Raw genomic sequence first — 20395 nt, 5'->3', positions numbered from 1 at the left:
CAAAAATTAAATCCCATATGTTCATATTTACCCAAGTCAGATCAGATCACAAAGTCTTACTTTGTAAATCAGTCATTCAATGACTTAATGAGTGTGAGTCAAAGAATTTTCTAAACTTCCTTTAATGGGAATAATATGATGGAGTGTAAAACCAGCACTGTCCTTTCAGCTGATCGCAACCAGAGATAAATAAAGTGCCACTTTAATGGAATGACACTATTTCCGATCCCTCTATTACAAGGTCACTTTACTTAAAACACCACCATCAACTGTATTAAGGTCCACCATTTATCATACAATATACATCAACATCAACAGCATTGGTATTAGTACTGCACCAAGAATCTTTCCATAACAAAACATACAAAATGAGGTCGCCTCTGTTTATTCCTCCATCCATTCAGGGTTTCTGGTTGAAATTCTTCTATTTCTTTTTTAAAATAATTTAACAAATGCCATGACAAGTTCACACACAGACACATATTTGCACTAAAATGTAAACATTCATTCATATAATACATATTTTAAAAAACAGTTGTTTTGTCGCATCCACTGTACAGTTTTCCCATCCCAGAGAGGGAACGAGAGCATTCTACAATTTCAATTTGTTCTACCTGTTACACGAATACTATGACTTGTGCAAACATGTCTGCTAGACTAGTTTCTAAGGAGCTGAACAGGATCAGTTTCACAAGCAGGTAGACAACAGTAAAAGTCATTTACAGGACAGAAAAAACAACCTGATTTCCGGATGGAGTGTCTGAACTGACACACTTCTCTGCAGGAGAGAAAGGACGATGTATGCAATGCATGACACTCATGTAAAACACTTGCTTTGGCACCAGATCTAATCTTGTAAATATTGTGATAATGAGATGTAAGTCCATTAAAATGTTTACATTGGGTCTTTCTTTTTTTTCCTCTTAAGAAAATCTGTGCCCCAAATATCTGTGCGATATAATGTATTTATAATACACCAATTTAGGACAAACATCCACTAGAGAATAGGAAGCAACCCCCAGTTTCAGACAGGCATTGCGGTATATAAAAACAAAGTAAGACACAATGACCAGCTGATGTTACTTCCCCTTTCCTGCCAAAACCGTACAACCACACGTAGACATCTGGCAGCTGCATTCAGTTTGTGCCCGAGCTGAAATAAGAACCACCAAAGCAACCAGGGCCAATCGAGGGAACAGCGAACATCCACTCATAAATACGTTTCCTCCTTTAAAACTAAATATGTTTACAAAATACATCCGTCACAGTTGCCACAGTGATTTCAAAACCAGGAGAGAAAACAAGCAACACGGGGAGTACATGTATGTAGTTTGGCAGTCACTCTATTAAACAGTGTTAAAGGATACACAAAGTATACAGAAACATCGATTCAGTTTAAACTTTAAGCAGCTGCTCGAGACGATCTGGGGCTTGTTCACAGTTTTGTGGACACACATGCAAGGCCATGGGATTTAAGTACAGTGGCAGGTCAAAGACTGGTGGCTCTCCTCCAGGGAGAAACGTAGTCAACCTGGTGAGAGAAAAAAATTAAAACCCTTCCTTGTCTTTTGACTTTGCTCTCTGCTGTGCCGATGTACCCAATGATCTTCTACCATCTAGATTCAGGCAGGACTCTGACTGCGCCGAGTTGATCCAGGAGGCCTGAAATGTCTTCGGCTGGGCAACTGCAAGTGTGGGGCCCGGCATTGCTTCCCTCTCTTCCACATCGTCGAAACTCACTTCCTGTACAGCCTCCTGTTTCTTGAAAGAGTCCCTCCGCTCAGACAGAGCCAGCTTCCTCATCACCACAACGTCTTGGGAGTGATGGTTCCCGCCACGATGTTGAGGCGAAGCAGTACCAAAGACGTCCTGGTGGCCTCTCTGCCCTCCTAAGTACAGACCCTGACGACCGTGTTCACCCACACAGACAAACCCAGTGGAGCTGTCCCCCTCCCCATCCTCACCCTCCGACAGAGGCACCTCCATGGTATGGCGGCGGGTGCTATAGGCTTTCCTATCACCATGGTACCCACCTGTGTTTTTGTCTCCTGTCAGTTTCTCTGCTGACTGGACTCTTTTGAGGAGCGGGGAGCGTGGCGGCTCGGCACTCCGAGGACGCACAGAATGGCGGGCGATAGTAGGAGGGGACAGCGTCTTGCCATGGAAGCCATGAAAGGATTTGGGGTGACTGGGAAGGCAGGATGGGGAGCACTGAGGAGAAAGAGGCTGAGGGGGTGGGATGCAGGCCAGCGGTGATGGTGGGATACTGCTGGTGGACTTGCAGCGACCTGCCTTGGTATAGCGACCTAAGACGTGAAGGGAGCTGGGACGGGCCTGTGGCACTGGAGAGTTTGGGGAGCTGGAGCAAGGAGAGGAACTGGAATCTGCATTGATAGGATAAGAAAGCAAGACATTTATTTTAGTAGTGGAAAAGAAAAAAGGCTCTATATATAGAGATTCCCGTCTCGCCAAGATTAAGCCTATTTAGTGACCAAACACAAACAATGAGAGATGAATGAACACATGAATGAACATTAGTTATAAAGGTTGGGACGGTCACAGCAGCCGGAAATATCCTCAAGTTACATCAAGTACCTCAAGTACATCTGCACCAGACTATCAAAACTGGATTGAAACTATGACAGAAATTGCATCATATGAGCAGATGCTGGCGAGAATAAATAAAGACAGGAAGATGAAGAGAAGGGGCCGTGGTTTTTCTTTTCTTTATACTTGTGTTAATAACAGGACATGAGTCGAGGAGGTGGTATAGCTGTGACTTAATATTCCTGAATATTTCTATTGCTGCTTTAATTTCACTGTACCATGAGTCAGGGGGTTGTTGTTGCATCGTCTGGCTGAGCTGTCTAAATGTAAAAGTGTCAAGTCATTGTGTCTCACCTCCAGAGTGGTCCGGAGCAGGAGAGCGGCAAGGTGTAGAGGGCCCAGGAGAGAGGCTCTGTGTGGGGGAACCAGAGAGGCTGTCGCTGGATGACTGGTGGAAACCAGAAGAGAAGCTGCGACTGCTTTGCATGGGCGGAGGTGGCGTGTGTTTAGACAGCTTCTTCAGGATGCTACGTCGCCTGCTGTAGAGCAAAACCAGGTGTGTCACAGTGTTTTATTTCCTATGCTGACTTGAGTACAGTCTCTTATCGAGACAAAACTAGATGAAACCACACACACAAAATACAAATCAACTAACGTTTACTGGAATTTGGATCGAAGCTTGCGGATCACTGTAGACCTGAGTACTACTTCATGTACCTGTCCTGTCCGTCCTTCCTCTTGCTCTTCTTGCTGCGCCGAGCCATCTTGGCCTTGTAGCTGGCCTTCCTGGCAGGACCCACCTTGATGGACGTGTTCTCCAGTGCAGTGGTCTGCAGCGTCACCCTGTTGCCACTCTGGTGAAAACATTCACCTTGAGTGCAGTCTGTGTCTTTGACATTTACAATATTGACATCCGTATCTGATTTGAATCATATTCATGTTAAAGTTTCCTCCTCATACCTTTAGCAGGAGCTCCACCACCTCAGTGTGAACGAGGCCCTGAACTGATTCCCCATTGACATGAGTAATAAGGTCGCCGGCCCTCAGTCCTGCCTCGTGTGCTGGACTGCCCTCCTCTACGCACTGAACACACACATACACTCAACATCAGATCAAAAATACTGGTCCAGAAGAACTACCCAGCTGAACAACATGGAAAGTAGCAGCCTCTCTGAAGTCTAAACCTGTGGCATGTTGTCTACTCTACAATGTCTCTCACAGCTTGTTCAATGATAAGGACACATACCCAGACCATGTGGTGAACAGTGTAGACATCACCGTCTCCCATATAGACTCTGATAGCTCGCAGCGCAAAGCCAAACCTCTTCCCAGAGCTGTGGATGACAACAGGAGGCCTGAGGCAGCTGATGTTTATTGACAGGTCCCGGCTCGGGGACGAGTCTCTGGATGACGGGTTGGATGACAGCGATAAGGATGATTTCGGGCTGGAAGGAGGACCACCAGACTCATCTGCAGAGAGAAATAGTAGCAGAAAAGTTATGCATTTTGTGCTATTGAGGTTTTTGATGAATAAGTAGACTTGTCTTTGAACTACCAGACAATGGCAAAAAAAGTGTGTTGGTATTTATTGTTAGTGTTACTCAGCATCAGGCTGCAGAGGGCACTGTAAACAGAAGAATCACAGTGAACTTCATTAGTTCCCTTCTATGTTGGTGTAGGTGTCAGAAGGAAGAACATAATGAATTTCATTTTCTTGAATGATTAATTAGCTTTTGATTCACTAGATCCCTGAGATTGTGCATACTGGAATGAGGAAAACTGCAGATAACCCCTCATGTCTGTGTTACTGACCAAATTCAAACATATGAAATTGTATGACGTATGATTTGATTTCTGTTTATGTGAAAACAAACGAAACCACTGAGATTTCAGCATTTCAGGAGGAACAAACTGAGGGTTTTCAGTAAACAGGCCTCCGGTTACATGCCGTGTACCTGGGGTAATGATAAGGGACAGGCCAGAAACCGAGGCAGATTTGGGCACTTTCCCCCCTGGTGATCTGGGTTTTTCTGGGGTCTCCAGCTGGTGGGCGATGCGTCTGGAAGCCCCTCTACGGAATGCCGGCCTTGTGCCCGTGCTGTTGCTCCGGAGACGAATGCGCCGCAGGTTGGACACCACCCCATCTATGACCATGAGTTAAAAAGTGAGAGCCTTAGTGTTTCTATGTTGTTAACAAACACAGTCCCCTCCACTGGTGCTGGTGGGCCGTACCCTCCTCCTCAGCAGAGATAGCGAAGCGAGGCATGATGTCCAGGCTCTGGGTGCTGTTCATGACCAGCGGGCTAGCACTGCGCTCGGACTGAGAGGAACTGGATGAAGCACGAGGACGCAAACTATAAGACAAAAGATACACTTATTTTGGTTCGTGTTCCAATTGTGCAAGTTAATAAATAAACTTCCATATATGGTCTCTCACACTACAAATACTGACCCACAACAATCAATAGACAGTCAATAATAAAATGATTTCAACATCAGTACATCTTTGTACCGCAAGGACACACAAATCACTGAAATTATACTGTCATGCCCATTTTTTTTTTATAAAATTCCTAGCCAAGAAGCCAAAACTGAGGCTTCCAATTTCCTCTTATGACAACAAAAAACACATTTATCTTTGTGGGTTCTCACCTTCCCCTGTGTCCATCAGGCCCTCTGTCTCCACTAGCCAAGTGTTTGTGTCCGTCAACAGGGGACAGGACTCCCCGACCCTCCCATCGCTCCTCCTTCTCCTCACTGTGGCTACGCTCTGACGACGACAAGCTCTGGTTGGACGGCGTGGAGGTGGACAGGTGCTCGGTGCTGCTGTACACCTACAGTTTTAGAGAACAGTGAATATTTGGTCATGATTTACATCGGAAACGTCCATCAGACAGGTGAAGCACATGTACCTTGCTAAAACGATGGGCCACGGATGAAAATTGTCGAAGCTCCAAGGAGGATTCATCATCGTTCGTTTCATCATCTTCATCGGAGCCAAGGTGGCAGTAGCGCTCTGTTCGGGCTGTGGGGAACAGACAGATCCATTCATTTCTACACTGTAATTATTACATTATTTAAGCTCATCTATATTTTATTAGGTTCATACTTTGCAAAACAATTAGTACAATTATTATTAAAACAATTATTAGTACGATTACCAAGACATTTTTGCCAAACATGGTGTGTGTCAGTCATTAGACTGTTAAAATGATGAGTCACGGTGATTCACATCTTATTAATCCAATCCATGTCTATTCATCAGCCTACTGTCAAAATAACTGGTGTCCTCCTCTGTCTCTAGTTGGGGAATGAATTCAGCTTTCTGCCTCAGGAGACCGTTCCAGTCCAGACCAAGGAAGAACATGTGCATCTTCACCTCAGCGGTTCCACCTGGAAAAGACAAAACAAAGTTTAGTTTGTGTGTCTGAGCACTGTAGGCCTGGTGCACAGTCAATATCTTTACAAGCTGCTTTACTAAAACTGCTTTAAAATCAACAAAGTGGTTTGTAGTGTGAACCTACGTCAAGTCTATTGTATAAGCACATATGGTGGTCAAATAGAACTAGAATAATCACACAGTACTTTATCTGAGGTCACTGGCACTGACCTGTTCCCAGACGTTCCAGAGGGCTCTGTCTCAGCAGTCTGGTGATAAGATCCTGAGCATCAGCAGGCAGAGCGTCATCCCCATCAGGCCAGATGATGTCATCTCCACAAAGAAGCACATGACAGTAATTCAGTGAGGAGCTTAGAAGCATCTACATGTAATTAGATTAACTATGTCAAATACCAATAGCTAACAGACACAACAAAGCCACAACAAAGCTACGTCTTCATCAGAATCAGAATTGTGATCAGGACAAGGAAAAAGAATAAAATAAACAGATAATATGTAAGGTATGACCAAAAAAAACAAGAAGATGCTCCCAAAACTTGAATTAAAAGGAACACAAAGAAGAATAATCTTTGTCCAAACATGAAGTCTTACCGTTGACGACCTGACCAAAAAGCTGCTCCGGAGTCTCTCCAAAGAAAGGCACACAGCCAACTAGGAACTCGTAGAGGATGATACCCATGGCCCACCAGTCCACAGGCTTCCCATAGCCCTGCCTCAGGATTACCTCTGGAGCAATGTACTCTGGAGTACCGCACACCTGAAGAGATACGCACGTTAGCCAAGGCAACGAGTCATAAAAGAGAAGATGAGGAGAGCGGAGCGGAGACAGACCTGTTTGTCGATGAACTCCCTGGTGTCCTTCTCGATGTGACCTTCATACAGGTTGGTGGTCATGTTCATCAGACCAATCTTAGACAGCCCAAAGTCTGTCAGCTTAATGTGTCCCATGGAGGTGATCAACAGACTACAAAGGAACCAGACATGAATATGCTTCCAGTTTCTCTGGTCCTTGTAGTCAAACACTACAACAACAACTATGATGGTCAGTTTAAGTATGAAGGAAGCAGGGACAGAAGAACCGGTACATGTTCTTTGCAGCTGGTTGAGGACTCACTTGTCAGGTTTGAGGTCTCTGTGCACGATGCCATAGTTGTGAAGGTACTCCAAAGCCAGGACGGTCTCTGCAAAATACATGCGGGCCATGTCCACAGGCAGAGGACCGATGTTCTTCAACAGATTGGCACAGTCTCCACCTTCCATTATAAAGGACATTGACTTAGTATTCTTGTTAGTGTTTTGAATGGCTGTGACTATGAGCAGGTGTGTGCACGGTACACTGCATACACACAAAGGAAACACACCTTCTACATACTCCATGACCATGCAGAGGTGCCTCCGTGTCTCAAAGGAGCAGAACATAGACACGACAAATGGATTCTCAGCGAAGGTAAGGATGTCTCGCTCAACAAACACCTGCTGAATCTGGTTTCTTAGAATCAGGTTCTGCCGGTTTATCTTCTTCATGGCAAAACGTTGACGGGTTTCTTTGTGCCGGACGAGAAATACCGCCCTGCACGACAAGGAGGCAATATATAGCAGAGTTTGTAAAACTTTTTTTTTTTGGTGGTAGTAATAGTACAATGAAATTAAGGAAGTAAAAGGAACAAGTAAACATTTGATGACTCAAGACTATTATTTAACTAGCGACAAACTCGTACTTTAAAACACATAAAAACTTATTTCAAGGTCTTTTCCACTTTTATTGGGCTCTGTGCGGCGTCCTCAATGAGACTAAACAAAGAAGTCTGTCTTGCTCACCCGTAGGCGCCGTTACTAATGAGCTTAATTGTCTCAAAGTCACTCTCCAGCGGTTTCCTCCGAGGAGGGGTGCAGGCTGCTCGGCTCTGAATCACATGTACCCAGAAACACACACAAGAGAAAAGGAACGCATGCATTATGCATTACTTCTAAAAAGGCAGGAATCCACTCACATGACTTTGCTGTGATCATATGCAGGAGTTTAGTGTGTTTCCCATACAAACAGCTGCTCTTCTCTGACTCTTTGCATTTCTTCAGAACTACATTGCTTTTAGTTTTTAGCTTCTTCATAAGCGATAGGTGGACATTTGTACCTGTACAGGTGTTGTGTCTCCAGTGTCGTCAGACTCTCTGCTGGCTGATCTGTGATTCGGGCTCGTTTGTTCAAGATGGACCATCTCTGGAAGAGCAACAGACACCACAGTTCAGCTTGAATCAGCCCCCATGTAGACAACGGGCACTTTGTTAACCGTCTGAATTATGATGCTAAAAAGGATTCAGTCAAATCATAATGTCTCTATTCAGTTTCATGCAGACGTTTGAACTCTGTAGAAGGCAGAGAAGTTTTTCATGTTTTCATCATTATCCTCAGGAGTAGGCTTATCTTATTCATCACCAAACACAAAGTGGGCTTCACAACGGACTAAACCTGCCAAACTGAAGATGAAAGGACTTGTGAAGCACCAGAAAAAAATACAGGGGAAAAATTAAATATAGCTACAGGACTGTACATCCACCAAGAATGTAGACTTGTGTTGTCTGTAGGTTAGCAGCACTATACAAGAGTTGATTTTTACAAAACATATAGGAACAATATGTGTTTTCACATGGACCTTGGAAGATATTTGAGCTGCAAGGGTGTATTTCTATTTTTGTTCATTACATCTTCATCTAATAAACACAAAAAGAAATTCTAAGAGTTCAAACAATGTGACACCTTCAATCGGGTCCCTGGTGAGGCCGAGCTGGCTGACAATGTATCTGGGAAGGTCAGTCTTGATGCCCTGGCCCACCTTGGCTTGACCTTCAGCAGCCTCCAAACGCTGGTAAAACTCCTCTGGGTCAAACTCCTGGAGAAAAGAGGAAAACAATAAATTTACACATTTATACTTGACTTTCATTTTTTCAAAGGACACCAACATAAAGCCAATGCAGTACATTACAACGGCCCTGCATAATAAGATTTTCATTGAATCTGTTTGAGAGAGAAGCCAAACTATCTATTTTGGTCAGCCCTTGGACAACATATTAGGGAAAACAAATGCATCAGCTACAGAGACTTATCAAGAACAATGTCCCAGGTAGGTAAGATGGAACATTCCTGTCATTTTACATTTTTTTCCCCACAGTTCACACACTGACGATGGTTGAAACACTTTAGCAGTCGCTGGTATCAAACTCTGTCCTGGAAGCAGTTAACTTTGTTATTAATACTACAGTGTATAATCCACACGAGTCACCTCAGACACTTGCTGCTCAATGCTGAGCTGATGAGCATCGTGTTTATTTTGGGTCATTACTGAAGCTTTGCTTACTCCTGTGACTTACCAGACACTCTAAGAGCCTGGCAGGCCTCGAGATGATGATGAGAATCTTCTTAACCAGTTTGGTGATGATGGTCACTTCCTCGCTCTCTGATCTCTCATACGCCTGTCCAACAAAAGGAAGACAGTTCCTCACTATGAGTTCATTGAGCTGGTGTAACCCATAATGCACCACAACGGCTGTCTGTATACGTGTTAGTAGCATCCAGTTCATCTTCTATCATTAACTCAGTGATTCAACAACTGCAGCTGGTATTACAATGTATTACATCGATTGCAGCAGCGCAGTTAGTCATTCCTGCCCTCTGCTTTTTTTAATAGAAAAACTTCTAATCTTAGTCAAGCATTGGCTTGTTCAAACAGCACATTCAGGGGTTGTGATGGTTGAGATGGAGAAAGACTGTGGTCAGGTAGAGTTCAACTGAGCGTTACCTCTTACAGACTGGCTGTTGGTGGAAAAGCAGCAGCTATTAAAAAGCTGACCACATCTGTAATAAGTCCGACTGATGCCCACAAGTTCAAAAAGCAAGAAAATAAGAAAAGCATATTTTAGGGATTTACTGATAAAACATATGATGTCACTGACGGTTTGAAAGAATTCTCCGTGACCAGGCACTGTGTTACTGTGTGAAACAGTAACTATAATTCAGAGAAGTAATAGCAGGCACATGAAAAAATATGACGTGCAACATGTGGCACCACTGTCGAAAATAAACTCGAGGTTGGAACACAGTATTTGCCAAGATGACAAAATAATTGCAGAAATGTGGTTTTGGTGGAAATTATAGAAAAAAATAATGGCTATTTCTGTTGTCATGTGGCAGAAGCTAAACTTTCTGGGCAATGAAGGAGAGCATTTCTGCAGTGGAGGCTCTGATGTGCTTCACAAAACGCAGCATTTGCAGTGGTGAATGTTGTTGGAAAAGTTACGTAATAAATCATTATGTAATCACACACTTTACCACTGCCCAGATCTATGTAATGATATAAAATGACAGCAGCATTACAGGCCAGTGAATTACCAGCAACAATCTAACAGGTCGTTTGGACTCAATGCGGAGCAGCTACAGGACATGCGGCAGGTTGAACTACCATCGATCATGAACCCACTAGATATGTGATGAATGGTTGAGTAATGGACAAAGAACAAAATGATCTTTGCATCTCTCAGAGTTACATGGACAACTGTTACTGGAACACCCACCTCATGCAGAAGCTTCTCCAGTTTCTCCTGCAGCTCCACAAAATACCTGGAGGTGACAAGGGCTTTCTGGGACTTGTCCAGACAGTCTCTGGCGAGCTCCAACAGCTGGTGCTGAATGAATCCCAGGACACCGTCCGCCAGGGGCAGAGCAGTGCCTGGGGAGCACTCGGCAATGATGTCCAGTAGCCGACCCTCCATCTGGGCTGTGGCCTGAGGACCGAGCAAGAAGAGATTTCATTTCAAACCCTGATGCCAGTGTTGTATCTAAAGCTTCTGTGAATTTGCATCTTTTTTTTTCTTTTCACATTGGAAAATTTTTCACTTATGGCGTGTACACACTGTGTATACACTGCTCCGGGGGGAGGCGGGGGGATAAAGAAGACTCGGGAAATAATAGAGGAGGCTAATGGGATATTCATAATACCTTGGGAAAGCGTTCTTTATAGACATGATTCATCATGACAATCTCGTTGTCAAATGATCCACAAGTCCGTCCAGGGCTGCGTGAGAAACACATGAAAATAAATACACCAAACTGCTTCACAACAAATACAACATTAAGAGATGCACAGTTGTTCAATAAATACTGAACAAAAAAGCCATCTCTAAACTCGTCTTATCTCGAGGAGTTTACAGCAAATGCTTCACTGAATGTGTTAACTGCCCCCTGAGGTCACTAACACAGCTGGTCGGAAAAATGACCTGAACGTGACTCAGTCACTGTATCTGTGACAACATGTGCTGTGTGTAAGGGGATTCCACCTTTCAAAATGTCTATACAAATCAACACACTGTCATCAACATTGAAAATAGCAGCCCTGGGTGCTTCCATACATCACATACTACAAATAACACTCAACATGTGACACTATTCTAGTCCTGGGAACGGCCCATAGTCTCACAGGCACTGGGCTCGAATCTGAGGGGACTACAACAAACACACAATAAAATGTGCTTTCAGACACTCGTCTCTGAAAACTGAAATTAATTCAGTGAAATGTATTCATTTTATCTGGCCTATGTTTGGCAGAAATAACCTTTAATGTGGATAAACAATGTAGTGTACGGCAAAGTTAAAACTAACGCGCCTACCAGGTAAACTATGAACTAATCAACTGAACCTTTTCAAATTCTTGGATGAACTTTGAACTGAATTAAAGTGACAGTTTTCTGTCACCGTGTGTGTTTTTTCACCCTTCAAATCACAACAATCACGTCTTCATACCTGGAAGGCTTCTCACAAGTCTATCAGACATCTCAAACTGCCTTGTGTCGTGTACAGTATGTGTATATATAGCACATACTGGGTGCATGGCACGGAAAGAACAACCACATTCAGACACAGCAATCACTCTTCATAGCTCCTCATAAAGGTCTCCAGCAACCTCAAAACTTTACACTCCCACACACAGATTCAAAACGGCTAGATTGGACAACAATGCTACCAACGCTGCTTGTGGAACACACTGAGGCTAACTGCTATCATCTGTCATTAATGTCCATGTTTTGTTTCTGTTTTTGTTAGAACAGTAAAGCACAGGACGCTGGGGGGGTATGTCACTACAGCTCAATGGATGTCTTATGGTTCTGGGGTCTCTTTGGATGTTGTCTGAGAGATTAGATGGCCCCACAGAGCTTCGCATATTCTAGAGAGCTGTAAGAATGTCAGCCTATGTTTGTTTAACCTTATACACACAACCTTCATTGGTTTATATTTGCATTCGCAATGAAGGTGCTATTTTTCTTTGTTTTAGCTGACGTGACGGATAACAAGTTGCTCCAGACACAGGTTAAAGGTTGGTTCCACACATTCAGGTCAAACTAGTGAGTTTATCTCTTCTCTCAGAGTAAGTCAGTTCCTGTGAAGATTCAAACCCAGCCGACCTGAGGCTGCGTGAGCGGACTCTGACAGCGGGTGATGACTGTGCTCCTTCTTCATCCGCCACGCTCTCTGTGCTCCGGAAATGTTTGAACAGGAAGTGGAGATCATCTTGTGTAGGCTGGAGGGGCAACTGGTGTAGTAACTCCTGGGAGGACGACGACTGCAAAAAGAGGCACAGACGAAACAAAAATGCCCACATTAGTGAAAGAGTTATTTCTTACTCTTGTGACAGTTTGTGTCAGCTTCGATAGTCCTGATGATATATGAGCTCTCTTTCACATTCCCAATTTTCTTGCTAGTACTAGAAAGCTCCACACTAGATCTGAATTTGATGTGACACCATTTAGGCCACTTTAAGACATTGCTCTTCTCTGCTGAAGCAGAATCCTGTCTTCTGTGCTGCAGCATGCCTCCAGGCAGCAGCACAGCTGTTGTGTCGGCTGTGCGTGCGTTAATTTTCTCTTTCCAGGCTCAAACGTGTCACACTCAGCCTGGAATTTATGAGAACTACAATCTGGCCGGGATCTGGTGTTTCAGCGGAGGAAGCAGTAGTAAGAGTGGCTCATCTAACCAAGTGGAAGTGAGAGGAGATGGAGGGAAAGGGACCAAGGGAGAGGTTGAACGAGCAAGGAGGACAGGGAGTGAGTGATAGAAAGAGGGAGAGAAACACTGAGGAGAAAAGTGGAGACGTGTCAGAAGCAAGAGAGAGAGCAGCATAAAGACCTCACTGAGAGGAACTGTGAAAGGGGCTTTGTGTGGGGAGGGCTGACCTCACTGTCTCTGAGCCATGTGGTCGGCCGTGCCAAATCACAGCCGTGACCAACGACGTGCATATTGTTTCAGGGTTCGGTTTAAAGAAAAAACTATCAGGAGGAACACCACAGAAACTATCAACACTTCGTTGGCGGGTGTAGCAGCACAATCTCTTTCTTTGACTTTCCCCACCAGGAAAAGCTGATCGAGGAAATGAGTAATGCTGTACAGTCCAGAGTCAGCTGTCACGTCATGTAGGAAACTGAAACATTCACAAATCACCCAGGCCTGTGTTATTTTAATGATTAGCTTTATTCCTGTACTTTGTCCACGTCAAAAGGAAAGACACAGTCTGGCGAGTCAGTCAGGGTGAAACAATAATAATAATTTAAACATGTACTCCTATCCTTTCCTTATCGCCTTTTCCTGAATCTAGCCCCCCTCCAAAAAAAACAACAAAACAAATTTCATCAATGGACTCTACTGCTCTAAAGCTGAATCAAAATAACTATCACTGTTCCAGCAAAGGTATTAGAGGATTCATTTGAGAGTGTGATTAAGGCCAAAGATAGAAATACTCATCATCTCTGAAACAACATCATCTCCCGTCAGTTGGTTTGTGTAAATCAACCTGCTCCTCCAAATGCTCGTTCAAGGTTCTGTGATGGTGTGTGTGAAGTTCTGGCTGCTGCAGGGGGTCTTTACCGCTCACACTATTGACCAGGGCAAATACTGATGTGTGCTGTTAGGGACATTACAGAAGCCATATGGTCTGTGTGTGAGGCTTCAACATCTCTGTCTCCGGAAAATACTGTAGATAGAATTTCCTGTGGAACTGAAAAAGGCTTCATAGTGGTTTGTGGACATCAGTATGAACATTACTTACACAGCTAATGTTTTACAAATACTTTTCAAGTCTGCACGTGTGTTTTGGATCTGTTATGAAATATATTTCAAATACTGTGTATATATATGTGTGTGTGAAATAAAATGAAGGGCAGAAGCAACCTCTACTGTCAGATTTACTTTCTTGTAACACCAACACAATGTAATGTGATGTAATGTGATAGGATTTACACTTAACTCTGTGAGCAGTAAACATGTAAATGCCCTCACTGCCTAAACCGATTAATACAGACCGAAAGTAACAGGAGGCTAAACAGCCCCAAGACAGTGCTCTAGGAACAGGCTTGAATATCTGATGAGGGAGGACCAGGTCAAAGACCCCTCAGACCAGAAGAAAACACCAATCAACTTACAGATACTGAAGAACTGGGAGCATTGGTGCAGTATCCAGAGGAGGGGACTGATGCCACAGACCACCTTCGGCCATCCGCTCTGCAAGAAGCACGACAGTTCCTGCTCAGCGGTTTCTCCTCATCACACCGTCAAAGTTTGACCTCAATGTGATCAAAAATATTTTGCTTCCCAATTTATATGTCAGAGATGATTCAATCTGTCAACAACAGGCAGAGACCGCGGTTACTTACCTCTCGGTGCGGGCCAGATGGCTTCACAGAGGCAAACATGGATGACACGGATGGGGGTGGGGGAGTCGGAGACGCACAGTGAGAAAGAAAATAAACACTGTTTAATGATGGTGGCAGAGTAAGTCTGGCTGTCACAGCTCGCAGCCTGTGGCAGTCTGCCACTGCTGAACACCTGCCAAGCTGCAATCAAACTGCAGCACAGAGACATTTACATAAACACAAGCAAAATACACCACGAAAAACACACACCAGGACCTCAACTGCAAACAAACGCCACAATCCGAAAGAGTGACAGTTCACTCAGAGCCCACACCACCTCCACCACCTTCTTTCCATCCAATATTCCTATGGCTAATCTTATTAGCTGACTCAATACGTGATGACAAGGAATGGTCGAATGTTTCCTCACAGTGAACAGCTCATAGGGTCATGATCGAAGGTGACACAATGAGATTGGATGGTTGTGAGATCGGACGAGTAGCAAGGTGACAGGTCTGTATCTTCTTATGTGAGTCATATAAAGACATGTCTGCTGATCCGTTATTAAATGTTGCAATACACTTAAGTGTGTTTACATCCCAAACAGCTTAAGGGGATTGAGAAGAGCAAGTCTTTAGAACAATATTGGAAGTAATGCATAGAGTGTAAAAGGGAATAAATTGATTGGGTGCCAGTATGTGGGGTGAATTAAAAAAAGGGGTTTGACAGCTCCCAATTCTATGATTTGTATGACAGCATTAAAAAAAATTATGATCATTCCTTTACTTGAACGCCCACTATTGCTTCGCTGGCTGATCCATGTTTACATGAAAAAATAATTGGACAAACAGCAGGGCAATCCAGCTTGTGTGAGTAACAAATAAACGCGGTGGACTCATCAAACGTGCAGTCACAGCATCTGTCTTCACACTGGCAGCTTCAAAACTCTCCATAAATTTAGATGAGTCATGCAGACTCGTGCAGAGCATCTCTCCATCCTTGAGCTTATGGTGCAATCTATCACAACGCACTGCAACAGAAACCGCTGATTCCTCAAATGGGATATTTGTACCGCGACAATATCCTGGGACACAGATGTCACACATATATAATGTTACGCAAAAAGATCCACTCAAACAATATGATGAGGCTATAGAGAGGGGACATCCTGAACAACAGTTTCGGGTAGGTAGGAAGAGACCAGAGCACCATGCAGATTTCACACAGAAACTATTCAAACTCTTTTCACTGCCAGACAACAGCACTAACCACTGATCCATCGTGTCAACAACCATTTCTGCTTGTGTTCCTTTAAATCCTAGTGGGTTGCAAGAAGCGTGATAAGAATGCAAACTTTTTTTCACATAATCATGGCAGCACTGCGTTAAGAGCGCATGCACTGATGTGCAGCTTTTAATTGGTTTGACAAACGCCGAGTTGATGTCCAGCAAGTGGCCCCGGGGCCTTTCAGCTAGACGGCTTTGCCCCCCCACCCCCCAACTTATTTTCACTACAGGGGCAAAGGAGAACAGGACACGGAAGGCTCCTTTATCATGCCTTTCAGTTTTCTTCAAAACTAACATTTTTCACTATCATTCTCATTTCTGGACAAAACAGAAGTTGCGTTGGATAGGTACTAAACAGTTTCAAAGCACTAATCCTACTGGAAAAAGACTCCAGTGAAACTCTTTGGCTTTCTCCTGCTTTCTCCGCTGGCTTTTGTTACATCTGCAGAATACATAAAAACGTAAATTTCCATTTCTAGGGACACCATCACCCTGTTCAATTTTGAACTTCAGCTGACACAGTTTTATCAGAATACAAGAGAAACCAACTCAAATATTTAGATTTGCATTTAATCCATCAGTTTCAGGGGCAGTGGCATTGTATTTTTAGGCTCAAGAAGGATATAGGCGTAGCATTGCTATGACCACAAGCCTAATAACAACATTTGAGACAATTCTTACCTTCGGGCAAACTGGAAGTTGGCAGAGGTGCTGGCAGAGACATTTCTGGGGCTTTCTGAGGGGCTGCTGCCAGCTAAAGAGACACATTCAGTTTGACACTGTGAATTGTAAGATTGAGCAAGTTACTTGGTCATGTCACTGGTTTTACTGGATACATTTGATAGATACGATTGGATCATTTAACTTCTGTATCCAGCCTGAAGCTGTGAGTGGTTGTAATTGCTTATTGGAGTTATGCTTCTACATGAAATCATTGCGTCGGCGTGTTGCGTAGCCTGATGTGCACCCGATGTGCACCTCTCCATTGTAACTCCATTGTAACTACGTGGTGTGGCGGCAAAAACCCTTTGCAGATGGCAACAACTGTAATTGGACTGTTTGTGCCATGTGATTCTCCAAGCTCTCGGAGCGGCACGTCCGTGTTTTCCGATAAAATGCAACCGTCCTAAAGGCTGTTGGTGGGTGGACAATTACGTCAATCTTGTCAGGACTGTGCATGTAACAAAATCTGCTCACTTTCAGTCGCTATCGCTTCAAGAAACAAAGAAATGCGTCACCTCATCGCAGAAACATAAATCCATCTTAAAACATATGGGAAGGATAACTTGATCCTTTCCACTGCTAATCAAAGAATCTCAGCTTCAGATGACAGCAGGGAGTCTGAATTCTCTTGAAAGGTTAACCAGTTAGTTCACATAATAAATGAGCCTTTTCAATAATTCAGGCGTTTGCATGCAGCCTGAAAGAAACCAGATGAAAAGTTAACACCCAGGAGAGTAAATATTAAATGTCTTTGCACCACACTGCAGGCACATTATGATTCTAACTTCTCTAACACCAGAGGGAAACTGGTGCTAGTCCTGTGACATACAGCATCACCATTGACACAAAGAGAGAATGCAGTGGTTTCGTGCCACAGATGAAGCCCTTCAACTGGCTTGACCCACTTGTTTGTCTTCACGTCTATGTTCAGCTATCTCATTTGCCAAACAACACTGTACACTGAGTTAAGCAGACAGGCAACTGAAAACAACACACAAGTACCTGTGGCAATTGGAAGAGGTGAGAGTGGTCGTGAGAGCGTGGGCGACGGGGGTCCCGACAGCCAAACTCCTTCTCTTGTTGTTACGGGCGCTGGGAGAGGAGGAAAACAAAATGAGTAGCGAAAACATGAGCTCATGTGATACTACAGTCACGACAACACATGGTGTTAATCATTGCAGTGAACTAAATAAACCCAGCAAGTACAGGCTGTTGATCATGATAAGGAGAGCCCTGATAGCTATGAAGACAATGGTCTCTACAGGTGCGCACACAGAAATGTGTGTCAGTAAATAAATAACACAAACAAATGAGTATGCAGGGGAACATGTAAACGCAGCTTGTCTCATAGACTTCATGCAAGTATCAATGTAAATATTTACAATCACTTAACATGTCAGACATAAATAAGAGTTTGTTAAAGGTTCTGACATGCTTGAACTGTGACCACAGGACATTACCCTGCAGTTCTTCAAAATGATCTCATGCCTAGAAGCAGTCTTATATATATATATAAGATAGGAAACAGCTGGAAGTCATAGAACTCAATACTATAGAAAAAAAGCTTTGACCGCCTGTTACACAACTACATATAGAAACCAGAAGGCCCAGTGACTCCCTCCTATGGCATAACTGTGCAGAAGACAACACGCTGTCCATACCCCTGCTCATCTATCACGGAGGAGGTCCATTCACAAATAACACAAACTGACAAGTGTAGAAGTGAGACGAAGTGAGAGGTTTTCCAGAGCACACACCACACTAGATCAGACTAGAACAAATGCACGAAAAACAAAAGATGGACATACGATCAATGAGTGAAAACCCGTTGCCACTAGCATTGATCACAAGGCTTGTTTTGATGGAAATCTGTGTCCTACTGCCCTGTTTCTTGGCCTCATCTTGCAACAAACATTCCCCTCAGAGCAGTTCTCATCCATATCTGTGATCAATGACATCCAGTCCAATCAATGACACAGTTGTGGTCCAGCATCATATCAGGAATAGAAACATCATCAGTTTAAGTGTGATAGCTGCATTCAGGCATTGACACACTGTGTTATCACGTCATAACGTGGTTTAATTTTGCTTGGTGCGATCCCAACAACTATGCTTCATCCTGGAGACGTCAACAGCATTTCCTTCCCTGTCTCTCTCTATCTCTCTAGCAATGCCCTAAAATAATTGACAGGATGAGAAGACAACAGAGCCTGACATTTCTGGGTCGGTGCGGAGGCAGATTCACAAGCCTACATGGCCTCAACCTAAAAGACAAAATAATGGGCAGTGATGGCACACAAACAGAGTGACCCAAAAAGGAGTGGACCTGGACTTTTACACATTAGCCTACATATCTACATATATATGTTATATTAAATATATATTTATTTATTTTTTCTGAAAAAGCATCACAGTACCATTACCAGTGAGAGCTTTAACCTTGAACAGTGATACTATATATATATATATATATATATATATATATATATATATATATATATTTGAAGGAACCTTGCAGGCTTCCGCATCGCAGGCAGCCACTGAGTATGACAAATGTGGGCCACTGCAATATATGTCTGTATGTTTCACTTGTCTGCTGACAGTGAAGGGCAGCATTTGTTCGCTGGGCACCACTCAAAGCCATGTTGTGTTAACTGGGTTGCATCACTGATGCATGAACCCAGTATAGATAATGATTTTTTTTTAATGGAAACTACATGACAAGGTCTACTTAAGCTCCAGTCATCAGCCATGAAGTTTGGATTATAGCCTACTGCAGCAGAACAGGTGATCATGGATGTGTGATAAAGCAGCCATAAATTATATGATCAGCACTCCTCCTGGCGTCTCAAAGGCAAATTATATAGCCGCACTTTGTGAGGGTGATTTGATTTATCTCACAGATAAAAGCACAGATCACATCAGAGTATCGACCAACACTGTGTGGCTGAATGCGACAGCTGGCTGCAGACAATGCAGTCCACACACACACACACACACACACACACAGTCTACGACGGCCACGTTTCTCCATCGGAAACAAAAACTAGGGCGGATGTACCCGACAAATACAGTATGACTGCAGCCGATCAGACACACCACAACAGCAATGTGAGTGTGAGCTCCATCAGCCGACACAGCGGGGTTCGTTGGCATACTGTGGATCCCAAAAGCTTCACAGAAACGTTCAACAAATTATCACAGAACACTGCTCAGCAGGCAGCCGATGACAACAACAGAGCAGACATTTTACAGCAGTTTACTGGACGCAGCGGACAGCTAGCATGCTATTTAGCCAACCAGGCAGTGTTGTCTTTACCCTTTGGATCTTTTCATCATAGCCCCGGTCACAAAGCTAGTTTTGTAGCTGGGCAACACCGTCCAATAGTAGTTCTGGTCAGACATGGTTGCCACGGATAAAGCCAATCCAGGTGTGAGAATTGTCCTCTAAAGTGGGGGCATCGTCACAACCCGCCTGTCCGGTGAAGTTTAATGCTGGCTGTTAGCAAAGGGCAGAACGCTGCGTCCGGCGGCACCAACTCCACTCGGCTTCGGAACAAACTGAGCCCGGACCCACAGCGCGGTAGCTCGGCGAAGATGCGCGGCAGACTCTACGTCCATGTCCGTTCTACTCCGTTTTCCCGTTAACGGCAGTACATCCAGAGACGGACTGTTTCACACGGGATTCGACATTCTCGAGTGTTGTCTGCGTGAAAATGCAAAGAGTGATACAAACTTTCCAGCTACAGTAACGTCGCACCGCGCATGC

At 43.9% G+C, this 20395-nt stretch overlaps 1 protein-coding gene across 1 annotated transcript; it reads right to left on the bottom strand.

Moving 5' to 3' along the window:
- Positions 1-1548: 1548 nt before the first annotated feature.
- On the bottom strand, positions 1549-20031 carry LOC144741756 (microtubule-associated serine/threonine-protein kinase 3-like). The gene is given in 27 exon segments (XM_078624257.1): positions 1549-2384; positions 2902-3086; positions 3265-3401; positions 3508-3630; positions 3794-4017; positions 4503-4691; positions 4780-4901; positions 5200-5381; positions 5460-5572; positions 5818-5940; positions 6158-6259; positions 6539-6704; positions 6779-6911; positions 7062-7200; positions 7309-7517; positions 7766-7851; positions 8086-8165; positions 8703-8835; positions 9314-9415; positions 10514-10723; positions 10938-11013; positions 12398-12555; positions 14408-14486; positions 16585-16657; positions 17629-17686; positions 17688-17718; positions 19946-20031. Coding segments are annotated over 27 exon segments (4155 nt in total).
- Between the last annotated feature and the right edge of the window lie 364 nt (positions 20032-20395).

Source organism: Lampetra planeri, unplaced genomic scaffold, assembly GCF_965212315.1.
Source record: "Lampetra planeri unplaced genomic scaffold, kcLamPlan1.2.h2 scaffold_698, whole genome shotgun sequence".
NCBI lineage: Eukaryota > Metazoa > Chordata > Hyperoartia > Petromyzontiformes > Petromyzontidae > Lampetra > Lampetra planeri.
The sequence above is the reverse complement of the archived record's forward strand: the minus strand, read 5'-3'. Positions and strand labels throughout refer to the sequence as shown.